The sequence below is a fragment of the Myotis lucifugus genome, unplaced genomic scaffold, assembly GCF_000147115.1.
Source record: "Myotis lucifugus unplaced genomic scaffold, Myoluc2.0 scaffold_82, whole genome shotgun sequence".
Lineage (NCBI taxonomy): Eukaryota > Metazoa > Chordata > Mammalia > Chiroptera > Vespertilionidae > Myotis > Myotis lucifugus.
This window is the reverse complement of record NW_005871130.1, coordinates 2,427,184-2,442,042: the sequence shown is the minus strand read 5'-3', so window position 1 is coordinate 2,442,042 and position 14,859 is coordinate 2,427,184. Positions and strand designations below refer to the sequence as shown.

The 14,859-nt window shown below is 45.0% G+C and overlaps 1 protein-coding gene across 2 annotated transcripts in view; it reads left to right on the top strand.

Moving 5' to 3' along the window:
• Positions 1–14,859, top strand: part of FBXO15 (F-box protein 15) — a 42,299-nt gene that overhangs the window by 25,617 nt on the left and 1,823 nt on the right. For both annotated transcript variants that reach the window (XM_006090785.3, XM_006090786.3), the window contains exon 9: positions 11,594–11,718. In XM_006090785.3, coding sequence (XP_006090847.1) covers positions 11,594–11,718 — 125 coding nt within the window. The remainder of the gene's footprint in view (positions 1–11,593; positions 11,719–14,859) is intronic.

Below are 14,859 nucleotides of genomic sequence, written 5' to 3'. Positions count from 1 at the left end.
TGATACCTGCAACTTGTTCTTCTTTCTCAAGATTGCTTTGGCTATTTGGAGTTGTTTATGGTTCCATATAAATTTTTGGAATATTTGTTCTAGTTCTGTGAAATACACCATTGGTATCTTGCTAGGAATTCCATTGAATCTATAGATTGCTTTGGGTAGTGTGGACATTTTAATGATGTTAATTTTTCCTATCCATGAATATGGTCTATGTTTTCACTTATTTGTTTCTTCTTCAATTTCTTTCTTTAGTATCTTATAATTTTCTGAGTATAGGTCTTTACCTCCTTGGTTTATTCCTGGGTATTTTCTTTTTTACATTTCTTTTCTACTTGAATTTTTGTTTGATAAATCCCATTGTTTTAAGTGTTTACAGGACTTATATGAGTTATGTTCTTTGCAGATATTTTCTTCATTTTTTTCTATTGACTTTTGATTTGGTCTATATTGTTTTGGATCTCTCAAAGGTATTTTGAATTGTATGTAAACCTATGCTTCCTTTGATTAACATAAAAATTGTGTCCAGCCTAGAGGTTCACATGCCTGCCCCTCTTAGGACTCTCTCTCTCTGTGGCGGAGGACCAGGACCCCTTCTGCATGTGTGCCCCCTGCTCCCCGGCAAGATATTTCAAGTTTTGTGTATTTCGTTATGAAAATACTAGAGGCCTGGTGCATGAAATTTGTGCACGGGAGGGGGGAGGTTCCCCTCAGCCCAGCCTGCACCCTCTACAATCCGGGACCCCTCGGGGGATGTCCGACTGCCGGGGGATGTCCTAAGGATCGGGCCTAAGCCGGCAGTCGGACATCCCTCTCACAATCTGGGACCGCTGGCTCCTAACTGCTCTCCTACCTGTCTGCCTGATTGCCCCTACTGGCCCCCCTGCCAGCCTGATCACCCCTAACTGTCTCTGCCTGCTGGTCACCCCCAAACTGCCCCTCTCCCCCACCAGGCCTGGTCACCCCATCTCCCTTTTGCCAGCCGGTTACTTCCAAACTGCCCTCCCGGTGGGCCGGGTCGCCCCCTCCCTGCCCCCCCCCCCCCCGCTGGCCTGGTTGCTGCCAACTGCACCCCTTGCTGGCCTGGTCGCCCCCTCACTGCCCCCCCTGCTGGCATGGTTGCCCCACACAGCCTGTTGTTCAGTCTTTTGGTCATCCCTCACTACCCCCCTGCTGGCCTGGTTACCCTACGCAGCCTGGTGCTCAATCATTCGGTCGTTTCTGACTGCCCCCCTCTGCTGGCCTGGTCGCCCCACGCAGCCTGCAGCTCAGTTGTTTGGTTGTCCCTCACTAACACCCCTGCCAGCCTTGTCGCCCCACTCAGCCTGTTCGGTTGTTCATTTGGTTGCGATGGCCCCTGGCTCTTTATATATATAGATATGATCCTCCCCTAACATAAGATTTCTTACTAATGAGCTTTTATCAAAGACTTCTTAGTTATTTCCATCCATTTATTCTTTTAGATGTATTTAATAATTACTTGGGCAGATTAAAAAATATCTCATTTGCATTTTGATCAGATTTGTATTAAATGTGTACATTAATTTGGAAGGAATTGATCTATTTTTATTGAGGGTTTTGGACTATCCATTTATTTAAGTTGAGAAAAACGTTCCTTATGTAGGTCCTGCACCTTTCTCTGCACATTGATACTTCCTTTTTGTGTTGCCCCTGTGAGTAAATTCTTTTAGATTATGATTCTATTAGTTGTTTGTTAAATTTGTTCTATATCCTGTAGAGTTTTTGCAATATGTTTCTCATTAAAATACTGATTAAATATTCAATGCTTACTCTTTAAGGCATAACAGGAAATGTTGAGAGGATAAAAGAAGTTATGGGTCCTAGAAACTTCTTTTTTCCTACCCAAAACATGGTGTTATTCAACTCTTCAGTACCAGAACCTGATAAGCCCATAAAATCTCTCTTTAAGGTTTGTTTCAGATATATTTTTTTGCATATATTGTGCTATCTTATTTTTATTGGTTCCCAAAATAGATGACTACTTTTTGTCCCCTTTATTCCTTGATACTAATTACTTTCTATGTTTCTAGGTCGGCTTATGTTCTCTAAGCACTTATCATAACAGGAAGGCATTAGAAGTAGTACAGTCCTGTCTGGGTGGTGATTACCTAGAAAAATTAGAACGTATAATTCCTTAGAGCCGTGGTCGGCAAACTGCGGCTCACGAGCCACATGCGGCTCTTTGGCCCCTTGAGTGTGGCTCTTCCTAAGCCTTAGGAATACCCTAATTAAGTTAATAAGAATGTACCTACCTATATAGTTTAAGTTTAAAAAATTTGGCTCTCAAAAGAAATTTCAATCGTTGTACTGTTGATATTTGGCTCTGTTGACTAATGAGTTTGCCGACCACTGCCTTAGAGTATCTTCATCAGTGGTTGTTAGTTAGTACATTTCTCCTGCTTTGTTAATCCTGTGACCCATTATAAAAAATCAGCATTACAAATCACCACTCACAGAATGGAGAGCCCAGCTATCCATGCATTCTGTCACAGCTCCTCAGAGAGGGCATGATTTGCGAGGCCCTGTGTGACATGCAGCTGTGGACTCCTTGTTGGGATGTCCAACATTAGGAATCCAACATGGCAACAGCAGAGCATTAGGCTGGAGGCCTTTGCAGCTCACAGGCTGGGCCCTGAGCTGGCTCTGCTGTGACCCAGGACGTTTGTGGAGGAGCCTCGTGCCTCTGGAAACCATCAAGGGAGCCCTTTTCATCTCCCTGCATTTCTAGACTCTGACTTCTGCTTCAGATTTGGCTTCAGAGTTTGATTTGCTCTTTCTCTTTGGTGATTTGACTTCTTTTAATCCTTTAAAAGGAAGGATATGAGTTTTCTTTTTTAATTTTGTTTTCAAAGAGATTGAAATAAGATTTTGTTGCTTTTTCAAAGGTATTTATTAAGGTGATTGTGGAAATAGAATCTATTACTTAAACCAAGAAGTTTGAGGATGTTAAGTTTAATAAGGAACATAGGTAATGGGTCTTCTCATCTTTGCCCCAGTGTGAATTATTTGGTGTTAGGACTCTAGATCCCCAGCACGTTGAGCTGAGACCCGCTTCTCAGATCACAAATGTCTTATCTTCCATGATTCCTGTGCCTCACTTCTACTGAACTGTTCAGGTTTCTTCTCATTGTTCCAGGTCTTTGATCTCTTCCTGGCTTCACTTTCCTGAGTACACAGTCTGGGCTATCCTGTCAGCATCTCATCCTTTGTAGCCTCACAGAATCCCTTTCCTGATGTCCTGGACTTCCCTCCATGGATAACTACCACACTGCTCACCTTGACATTGCTTTTCTAACTTCTTGAATGAGCAGCAGTTCCTTAGGGAAAATTACAAATGCGTGTCCATTGAGGCTGCCTTTACCAAGAGTAGCTCTCCCACCATCCCAGCCTCACTGCATCTCCTTGGCTTTAGTCAGGTCACGAACTCAGCCCTGACTCAGCCCTGCGGCCAGATGAGCAGGATGCTTTATTCTGAGCCCAGTTTCTAGCTTCCCTCGGAAGCATGAGGCTGATCTGGATGTGTTTCTCAGGAACATTGGAAGAGAAGCAGAAACAACTAACCATATACTTTCTCTTTAAATGTCTTTGGAAGGCTAGTCTAGAAAAAAAATAATTTATACTCAAATGGACTGGACTGATAGAAAATTGGTCCAAAGGCATGCCAGGGAAATAAAACTGTGAAAATACCAGTCTGAACCTTTAAATACATCAATAGAAAAAGCTATTCTCAAACACTATTGAATTAATGAACAGTGAATTTTTAAAGAATCTCAGTACATAATTTGTTCTGTGTAAAATCCAGTTAATTGTCACCAATATCAGGAACAATATGACTGGCAAATGTGGCCTGTTAGGACCCTAGTTAATATGAAAGAAGTAGAGACCTATGGCTCAAAAGTTTATAGGAGATTTATTGATGCCATCACATCCACCATGCCTGAGCTGGGGAGGGAAATTTCCTAAATAATTAGGAATTTTTACTTTTCAATCTCTCTAATTCATTTGACTCTTATAACTTATATAGCAACCAAAAATGGGAGGGAGAGTTCTGATCCTTCTCATGTTTAGAGACCTTCTCTCTTTTGATATTCTACTATCTATGTTTATATATAGCTACTTAAATTTCATGTGGATCAGGGGTTTGGAAAATAACAGGTATCTGAAAACAACTAGCTGAGAAAGAGAGAGAAGATGTGAACATGCCTTGAGGAGATTTATGCTAGAGACATAACAGGGAACAGGGACACTAAAGATTTCCTGTCCTTGAGAGTTAGTGCCAACTCTGTGTGATTATTAGACTCTAATGATTATACTGTCTTGTTATTCATTGTTCCTCTGTAGCATCAGGTCTCTGCAGCTTTAAATTGTTAATGCTCTGTGGCAAATATTTTTGAGTTTATAGGGTCTCCTGATAAATCTTTACCCAAGATTTACATATATACCTGAGAGTTGCTATGGATGTCTGTTTCATTTCTTTGTGTGTACTGACCTGAGGTGGTGGGCTGGGGTCCCATCTCATTCAGTTTTTGCCTCATCAGGTTTCTCTGCTTAGTTAACCCATGTTCTGATTTTCCTTCTTCAGGGGGTTCTGATCTGACTTAACTCCCTTGTCTCTTTTTTCTATTTGCCTTAGGAAAATCACTCCATCTGCCAGTTTCTCTTCCCAAAATTCTTTACTTTCCACCTTTTAAGAGGCAAGATGAACTCTAATTATAGTTGAGAAATGATATTAGAAGTGCTATGAATGCCCATAGAAGACAGGACCTTTATTCCCAAAGACAGTGGGTTATTTGAGGAATCAGATCTAAGATACAGCAACAATTGAGGACAGTTCAGTGTCAAAGTGTGCAAGAGGGGTTTAGAACAAGACCAGATCAGCGTAGGTGGAAGAGTGCTACCAGCCACGAAGGTGACTGAGATGTGAGGACCCAGATCTGAGGCTTGGCCAGGGTCACAGGTTAGATGCAGAAGTGGCAGCCAGTGCAGGGAACAGAGGGGCCCTCCCAGGAAGGCCAGCACAGCTAGCAGCTCACCTGTATTGAGTGCTGTTTGTTTTATAACTTTTTATTTTGATCTAATTTCTAATTCAGGAAAATTTAAAAGAAGAGTATAAGAACTTGCACAGATATCTTTCTCGTTTTTCAACCTGGATTATTCTGCTTGTTCTATCACACAGGGTGTGCTCTTATTTCTGGTTTCTTTCACCACATTCCTTTGTATCTAGATTCTTCCTTTCAGCAAAATGCCTTTGAGTTTTATCTGTACTGTTGCAAGTATCATTAGCCATTCCTAGCTACTGATGAATAGTAGTCCACTGATTGTGCCACAATTTGCATACCTGTTTTCCTGTGTTTTTTTTTGTTTTTTTTAAATATATTTTTATTGATTTTTCAGAGAGGAAGGGAGAGGAAGGGAGAGGGAAAGAGAGAGAGAGAAACATCAATGATGTGAGAGAATCATTGATCGGCTACCTGCTGCATGCCCCCTACCAGGGATCGAGCCCACAACCCTGGCATGTGCCCTTGACTGTAATTGAACCCAGAACTTTTCAGTCCATAGGTCACTAAGCCAAACCGGCTCGGGCCTGTTTTCCTGTTGATGGACATGAAATTTGGGTTGTTTTCTGCTTTGGGCTATTATGGATAAAGCTGCTATAGAATTCTGGTGAAGACTTTTTTTTGACATATGTTTTTATTTCTTTTGGTTAAGTACTTAGGGTTTGGAATTGTTGGGTCTTAGAGTAGATTTATGTATTACAAATTGCCAAACTTTTTTATGTATAAGAATACCAGACTTTTTTGTAATGTGTAAGAAAATTTTAGGTATAGGAATGCCACTTTTTTAATGTGTAAGAAAATTTTATGTATAAAAAATGGCCAAACTTTTTTTTTTTTTTTAAAGAATGATTGCACTATCTTATACTCCTCTCATCAAATGTTCGGGTTGCTCTATATCCTGACCAACATTTGATGTCATTAGTCTTTTGAATTGTAGCTGTTCTCCTGTGTGGTGGTAATGGTAGCTCATGGTGGTTTTGATTTGCATTTTCTGATGGCCAGTAATGTTAAGTACTTTTTAATGTGCTTATTAGTCATTTGCATATCTTCTTTTTGAAGTATCACTTAAATCTTTTGCCTTTTTAAAAATAATGAGTTGTTTTTTTCATTATTCCTGAATTGTAGGAGTTCTTTATGTATTCTGGATACCAGTACTTTTTCTGATACATGTTTTGCAAATACTTCCTTCCAGTCAGTGGCTTGCTTTTTCATTTTGTTAATATCTTTTAGTGACCAGAAATTTCTTATTTTAATGAAATATAATTGATCCATTTTTTATTTTGTAGTTGTTTTTTTTATTTCGTAAAACTTTTCATACTTCAGGTTATGGAGATATTCTTTCTTTCCTTCTGGCTGTATTTTGGTTTTAGCTTTTATATTCAGGTCTATGATCCATCCTAATTAATTTTTGAGTAACAGATGAGGTATGGGTTGAGGTTCATTTTATTTTCCCATAGGGATAGCAAGTTGTTTTTTGTGAAAAGACTTTCTTTTCTCATTGGATTATTTTGATGTTTTTGTCAGAAATCAATTGCTTATAAAGTGTTAGGTCTATTTCTGGACCCATCTCTTCTGTTGATCTATTTGTGTGTCTTTATAGCAATACCATACTATCTTGATTGCTGTAGCTCTATAGTCAATTTGAAGTCATTTTTTTTCTTCTTTTCAAGATTGTGTGGCTATTTTAGGTCCTTAATATTTCCATATAAATTTTAGAATAAGCTTGTCAAATTTTATTTATTTATATACTAGGGGCCCGGTGCACGAAATTCGTGCACTGGGTGGGTGGGGGGGGGGAGTGTTCCTCAGCCCAGCCTGCCCCCTCTCACATACTGGGAGCCCTCAGGCATTGACCCCCATCACCCTCCAATTGCAGGATCGGCCCCTTGCCCAGGCCTGATGCCTCTTCCAGAGGTGTCAGGCCTGGGCAGGGGACCCTCATTTCCCCCCATCACTGGTTCTGCCCCCCGCCCAGGCCTGATGCTTCTGGCCCAGGATTCAGGCCTGGGCAGGGGACCTCCCTCTCCCCCCGATCACCAGCTCCACCCTCGCCCAGGCCTGATGCCTCGGCCAGAGGCGTTGACCCCCATCACCCTCCGATCGCCTGATCGGCCCCTTGCCCAGGCCTGACGCCTCCGCCAGAGGTGTCAGGCTTGGACAGGGGACCCCCATCTCCCCCCGATCACTGGCTCTGACCCCCGCCCAGGCCTGATGCCTCTGGCCCAGGAATCATGCCTGGGCAGGGGACCCCCATCTCCCTCTGATCGCTTGCTCCACCCCCTGCCCAAGCCTGACGCCTCTGGCCCAGGCATCAGGCCTGGGCAGGGGACCCCCAGATCACTGGATCGGCCCCTTGCCCAGGCCTGAGGCCTCCGGCAGAGGTGTCAGGCCTGGGCAGGGGACCCCCAGCTCCCACCATTCCCGGCTCTGCCCCTGCTACCACGATCTCTGGCACCGCCCCTCCCAAGACCTAAGGCCTCTGGTGGAGGCATTAGTCCTGGTCAGGAGACCCCCAGCTCCCCGCGATCTCCCGCTCTGCCCCTGCCTAGACCTAATGCCTCTGGCCAAGGCGTAAGGCCTGGGCAGGGGACCCCCAGCTGCTCACGATTGCTGACTCCGCCCCTGCCCATGCCTAACACCTCTGGCCGAGGACTTAGGCCTGGGCAGGGGACCCCCAGCTCCCCGTAGTTGCAGGCTCCGCCCCTGCCTAGACCTAACGCCTCTGCCAAGGCATTAGGCCTGGGCAGGGGACCCCCAGCTGCCCAGGATCGCTGACTCCGCCCCTGCTCCCCGTGATGGCTGGTTCCGCCCTTGCCCAGGCCTAACGCCTCTGGCCAAGGCATTAGGCCTGGGCAGGGGACTCCCAGCTCCCCGAGATCTCCCGCTCTGCCCCTGCCCAGGCCTAACGCCTCTGGCCAAGGCGTTAGGTCTGTGTAGGGGACCCCCAGCTCCCCACGATTGCAGGCTCCACCCCTGCCCAGGCCTAACGTCTTTGGCCAAGGCTTTAGTCCTGGGCAAGGGATCCCTAGCTCCCCGGACTGCCGGCTCCGTCCCTGCCCAGCTCCCATTGCTGGCTCCACCCCTGCTTCCTGCTATCACTGGCTGGGGCGGCAAAGGCTCCTGGTTCTCTGATCACAGCTGGGGGGCAGGGCAAGGCGGCCCCAGGGCCGCCTTTGCCCTGTCCCCGGCTCTTAGCTCCCCCCTGGGTTTCTGATCACTGTCATTGGCAGGGGGCTTCTTCCGTCCTTTCCCTTTCGCCTCCCAGCATTGTGCCTACATATGCAAATTAGCCACCATCTTTGTTGGCGGTTAACCGCCATCTTGGCTGGAAGTTAATTTGCATATCGCCCTGATTAGCCAATGGGAAGGGTAGTGGTTGTACGCTAATTACCATGTTTCTCTTTTATTAGATAGGATACTGATTATTTACAAATTAATTATTAAAATGCCTGATGGGATTATGATTGGGATTGCATTAAGTCTATAGATCAATTTGGATAACTGGATATCTTTTTTAAAATTGATTTTAGAGAGAATGAGAAAAAGAGAGAGAAACATTGATTTGTTGTTCCACTTATTTATATATTCATTGGTTGCTTGTATGTACCCTGACTGAGGATCAAACCTGCAACCTTGGCACATTGAGGCAACATTCTAACCAACTGAGCTACCCTGCCAGGGCTGTTAGGTAGATATTTTAGCAATAGTGAACCTTGCAATCCCTGAACATGGTACATCTCTACTTTCTGCTTGGCAGTAGACTGGCCTTTAAATGGAATATTATTGTTGAGATAATCATGTCAGGTGCTTAGCACACTTAACCTATATAACAATATACACTGTAATGTCAGCATTTATTATTAATTCCATTGATCTGAACAAAGCTTTATAAAGTACTTTCCATTTGTATCTTTATTTAATTCAGCTTGGAGTTTGACCATGGCTGAACAGTCAGTGAATGGCTGGGTAGGGTTTGGAATGAGGTCATTGCGACTCCCAAGGCCATGTTGGGGCATGCATGTCACTGAAGGCCACTTTGGTGAGGCTGGAATGGCATTCCGCTACATTTGGCATGGTCTTATTGATTGGTTAAGGTTAGGATTTATTATGAATGGTTTCAGGAACACAGGAATTCAATGAGGGCATGTTAGTTCACAGTGAAGGGACCCAGGTCACTCATTACCTAGAGATAAGGTAGCTTGGGAAGGGGCCAGAGTGAGTGTGGGACTCACAGATGGAGAAATTACCAGACATTTTGGGGAGTCATAAATGTTTTCCCTGCGTATTTTTATGTTAATTTGTAGATTTTCTCTCCTGGCAATAATACAAGAGCACAACTTCATGAGAATTTAATCCACTTTGTAAACACTCAGCTAGTATGAAACTAATCAGTGATTGTTCCCCCTTTTTGTATGTATTTTAATCTATTATAACATGGACTCTAGGCACAGAGCAAGTTTGCACTGTGTCTTTGCCACTTACCAGCAGTATGACCTTGGGTAAGGTACTGTTAACCTCTCTCCGCAACGTTTTCTCACCTGTGGATTCAGAAAACTATAATTCCTATTTAATAGTGTTATTTTAAGGTGTTCTTTTAAAGTAATCTTTTATGCTACTACAGGTGAAGTGCTTAACACATGGTGTACAAATACTCAAAATTATTACCTGCTTTATATGCACACACGTTCATACACACCTTCATTGCAAAGAGAGAGATGCAAGAGAAGTGAGGGGGTGGGGAGCAGGGGAATATAGATGCATACATAAAGTGAACACCTCTGCTCATGTTCTAAAGAAGTCAGAATCCTTACACATGCTGCCGACAGCATGAGTGAGACCAGAGGCCCTGCTCCTCCACTGACCAGCTCAAAGCAGATTGTTTAAATGTAGGATGAGCTTTACCACTTTTCTCTAATGGACACAGCGGTCACAGAGGGTTGCAGGAAAGCATGCTGACCTTTAAGATACTGCGTATATTACAGTTGTGGCTGGGAAGGGGAGGGTGTCTGGTGATGATAAAGTAACAGCAGTCCTTGCCTCCTGCACAGACTTCGCGTTCATTAGCTCCGACATTGCCATTGAGATGTTATTGGCTGTTGTACGTTGGGGTCCATTTTCGGCAGTGTCCTGAGGACGAGCCACATGGAAAATGAAGTCCCGTTTCTGTCCGGCACGTCCGGCTGCGCCAGCTGGAGGCCTCTCGCTTCTGCGCACGGTCGCCCAGGAACACAGAGCAGGGCAGAGCCACATCTGGTCCTTTCGGATTGTCATTACTGCGCCTCCGCTGAGGCCACTCTTCGCAGAGTTCCTGCCTGCTGCATCGAACCCTGTGGTGACAGCAGACTTGCCTGGGAAGACAGTGTCATTTGGCTCTCACTCCACACCTCGGGCAGGGGGAGCGAGGCTGCACAGTTCCTGCTAATTACTCGCAGCCTCTGTCCTTGGAACAAAAGCAAGGTTGGGCCACAGCAGCCTGCTGCCCTGGCTAACAGTGCCCTCCCACAGGGCCCCCAACACCTGCCTCAAGCAAGTCTGTCTCTCAGAGCACCTCGTGTCACAGAAGAGGCAGCGGGCAGAGCATGGTCTGCATCTTCGGGCTACACCTGCATGAGAACACTGTATAGAATTGTTAGAATAGGGCTTTGGCTCCCAAGGCAAGCAAGCTTTGGTTTTATTTTATCGTGTGACATCACCAGCTGAGGGTCAAAGAACACGTGCTCTTCCCCATTCCTCTTCCATCTGCTCTGCCCCATGATTCACATGTTAACCTCTGTCCAGGTGTTTGTCTCTGTAGAAGTCATTCATCCAGGGAAGGTGCTGATATGCGTGACAGTCGTGTTTCACACTGTGAGGAAATGGGTGGGTACCTGGAACTCAGCTGTGCTGTAGGCTCTCCGACCACAAGTGTCTTGGAAACCAGAACATGCACGTGCCCGGCTTGTGATGGGCCCTTGGTGGCCAGGTTCATCTTAGGTGACTTTGAGCTGGTCAGCGGAGGGACAGGGCCTCTGGTCTCATTCACGCTATTGATAGCACATATAAGGATTTTGACTTATTTAGAGCATGATTAGAAATGTTCACTCTATGTGTGCATCCATATTCACCTGCTCCCCAACCCCTCACTTCATCAGCTCTCTCTGCTCCCCACACTCATCGTCCTGTCTGGGCCACTTCTGGGCTCTCCTTTCTTAGACCGCACCATCCTCATTTTCCATTTCCCTTGCTGTTAGCTTCATCTGCCTCCTTAGCAGTCTCTCCATCAGCGATGGGGTGGGTATCCAGGTTCACCCCAGTCCTCTCCCGCTTTTTCAGAGCACCCACACGTTTTTCTGTCTCTGGGATGCAGGTGCACTGCCCTGGCTTTCAGCCAGACGTCTGGGTTAGCAATGCCAGTGCTTCCTCCACCAGGGGCTCCGGTTCTTAGCTGCGAGGCGACCTTCATGCAGCAGCAACCCTGCAGAGTCCCGACGTCTTGTCCTGTATCAGTATAGAGTAACTTAAAACCCATTAAATTTTTTCAGGATATATTGAAAATGGATATGTGAAGCTCATTGTGATACATTTTCAAAATAGCACAGAGCATCTGCCTCTGATTGGCAAAGTGGGCCTTTCCTGGAGAACTGATGTCTTTGATGGCTGCATAAAGGTAAGGGCTGCTTTCTTTCCTTAAAGTGCCCTGGTCTCTGTATAGTAAAAATGCCTGTTGATGTGTATGTACGATATTGCTTTTAAAGTCCTAGATTTATTGTTCTGCTAGCCGAAGGTGTGTGCATGTCCTTTAGCCACTGCCTTTATCCGAGTTCCCCGAGCGAGGTGGAGGAGGCCCTGCTGCGAGGTGCTGGTTGTACCCTGCGCCCCTCCAACCCCTTCGGTCTGTTTGTTCTGTGGAGAAAGAGTGGAGCTGCAGGTTGGACCAGGCAAATAACATTGACTCAAAGCATCTTAACTACTCACCCACCAACTCAAAATTTATTGCAGTTATGACTTCCAGGACACAGCTATTTCTTTGAGCAGTTAAATCAACTTAAATCTCTATCAGAACTTAGCCACATGGATGGGACAGTTGATTTAGTGGTTGGGAGTTGGCAGGGAAGGGGAGGGTGTCTGGAGGGAGAGGAGGAGCAGGAGCGGGATGCTCTAGCATATGTTCATTTCCTTCTGTGGTCCTTGTGACCATGGCTGCCCCTGTGACCATGGCTGCCCCTGGTTTGTGCTACTCTCCATCTTTCTTTTGTGGGAGTGAATAGGACGTTTATATTCAGTGGGATGGATCTCCTGTGAATGCGGGGTCCTCCAATAACAAAGCTTTATTCTGCCGTACGTGTGTGGACACCTTGTTGGAACTACCAGTGATGATGACTGAGACCAAGAGCAGTATTATCATCAATGAGCATTAAAAGGACTTAATTATCATTAAATACAGTTGACCCTTGAACAATGCAGAAGTTGGGGTGCTAAGTCCCCAGTGCAGTTGAAAATCTACATATAACTTTTGACTTCTAAAACTTACTACTCATAGCCTACTGTTGTCTGGCAGTCTTACTGAAAACATATACAGTGGAGTAACACATTTTGTGTATAGTATATATATTATGTACTGAATTTTTGCAATAATGTAAGCTGGAGAGTGTTATAAAGAAAATAATAAGGGCAAGAAATACATTTCCAGTAATTATTGAAGAAAATCACATGTAAGTGGACCCGTGCAGTGTAGACCTATGTTTTTCAAGGTCAACTGCATTATCTCTTGAGCCAATTGTAATTGGGTATAATGGAGTTGTTTTAAAGATTGTTTATTACATACAAAGGAATATTAAAGACCACAGACATGACTTGTAAAAAAATGGATTTAGATGGGTCCATTGTACTTCTGGCACCAGTGCCGGGGTGTCATGTCCCTGTCCTGGGTGAGACAAAGCTCCCTGCTGTGTGCAGAATGAGCTGGCACAGAGCAGGGGGCATTGGGCCGGCTGGCAGCTCCTGCAGGGATAACACCGTGGTAAAGAGCTTGGGTTTTGGTTCACGTGTCTGTGGGAAGTTACTGAAGGTTTCATGTGCCCCCTGTGTGCTAGGCCAGTGTGTAGCCCATGGAGGGATTGGAGAATGCTCGGCTTGAGAAGGGCAGGGCTTTGCAGATAGCCAGCTCACAGGTCTTTAGCTGGTGGCTGGGGGGCAAAAGCAGAAAGTAAGTCACCTGCTAAAGGGCATGGGCTTTTGGGCCCTTGACCTTTCCTTCCCAGTTTCCTTCTCTCTGCCTTGCCCGGGATGTCTCCCGCTGGCTCACGGTTCTAACTACATTTCTGTTCTGTGGGTTCAGCTGAGGCTTTAAGTAAGAAAACCAAGAGACCACCAGACCAGCAGTTCAGTTGTGAAGGGTGAAGGTAAAGACAGGTTCGGTGGCTTCCAGAACCACCCACCACCTGTATTACTTGGGAACTGCCATGGCCACACATGGTCCCCTCCTCAATCAGCCGTGCTGATGGCTGCTTATTCCAGCTCCGGCCACGAGATCAGACAGAGACATCTTCCAGCTTTCAGTACCAGCTCTGGTTCCAGGTCTCAGCTCATTGAGGCTGCAGTGTGGACAGCCCTTATCCTTGTCTGTGAGCTGTGGTCCCTGTCATGCCAGAAGCAGAGAGGGCGATGAAGTGAGCTGTCAGGCTGATGGGGGCTTCTCTGGGACCTGGACAGGCATCAGGACCAAGGTCCAGGCTCCAAAGGGGCTCCTGAGCCAATCGATGGACACCCTCTGCCATGGGTAGGACTCTCAGTTCTGGTCTGCATCTTTGCAGTCAAGGGTCAGGGGTATTTCATGGGGCCCATTCTTCACTCCGGTCTCCTCCACAGTGGGAACCAGTTCACATCTCATTTTCCCTAAGTTTTGGAATGTTTGCATTATTTACATTTCTCTAAGATACACATTTTTGAGTCAAGACCCTTTGACCTGCTCATCCTCAGATCCAAGTGGTCAGCACTGTCAACCCATTTAGCTGTGTACAGACTTCTGACAGCAAGTCTATGCCAATGTCTGTGATAACTCTGTAATTATGCTGTTATCTACGCTCAGTCCATGCTTATCTCTAATAATAGCGTCTAAGTTGCAATTATTAACACACTAATACAGGGCATGAATTATGACAAATAATGAGCCATGTCTGAAAAGGTTAGTGTTTACCCTTGATATCAGTTCATTGTGTCTTGAGAATTGAATTATTGATTATTGCGAATGAATTTAAATATATATGCAAACTGCTGGGATCAGTCTCTGATATATAGAACATGTTAAAAAATACAGCTCACAGTGTACACACATGTTCTTAGCAGCATTATACACAATAGCTAGGAGGTAGAAGAAACCTAGGTGTCCGTTGGCAGGTGAGTGGATAAACATGCAAGGGAATAGTACTCTTCCTTAAAAAGGAAGGAAATTCTGGCACCTGCTATAGCATGGATGAGCCTTGAGGATATGATGTTAACTGAAATAAGCCAGACACAGAGGGAAGATACATTTGGATTCCACTTATATGAGTGGCCTAGTGTAGTCATATCCACAAAGACAGGAAGTAGAAGGTTGGGTGTCAGGGGTTGGGGGAAGGGATTGGGAGTTGTTTAATGAATTTGGTCAAGAATTTCAATTTTGCAAGATGAAAAGAGTTCTGGACGTGGGTGGTGGTGATGGTTGCAAAAAAAATGTTAATGTACTTAATGCCAATGAACTGTACATTTAAAAAGGGTTATGTTATATGTATTTTAACACAATTAAAAATAAATTTAAAATGTAGCTCAT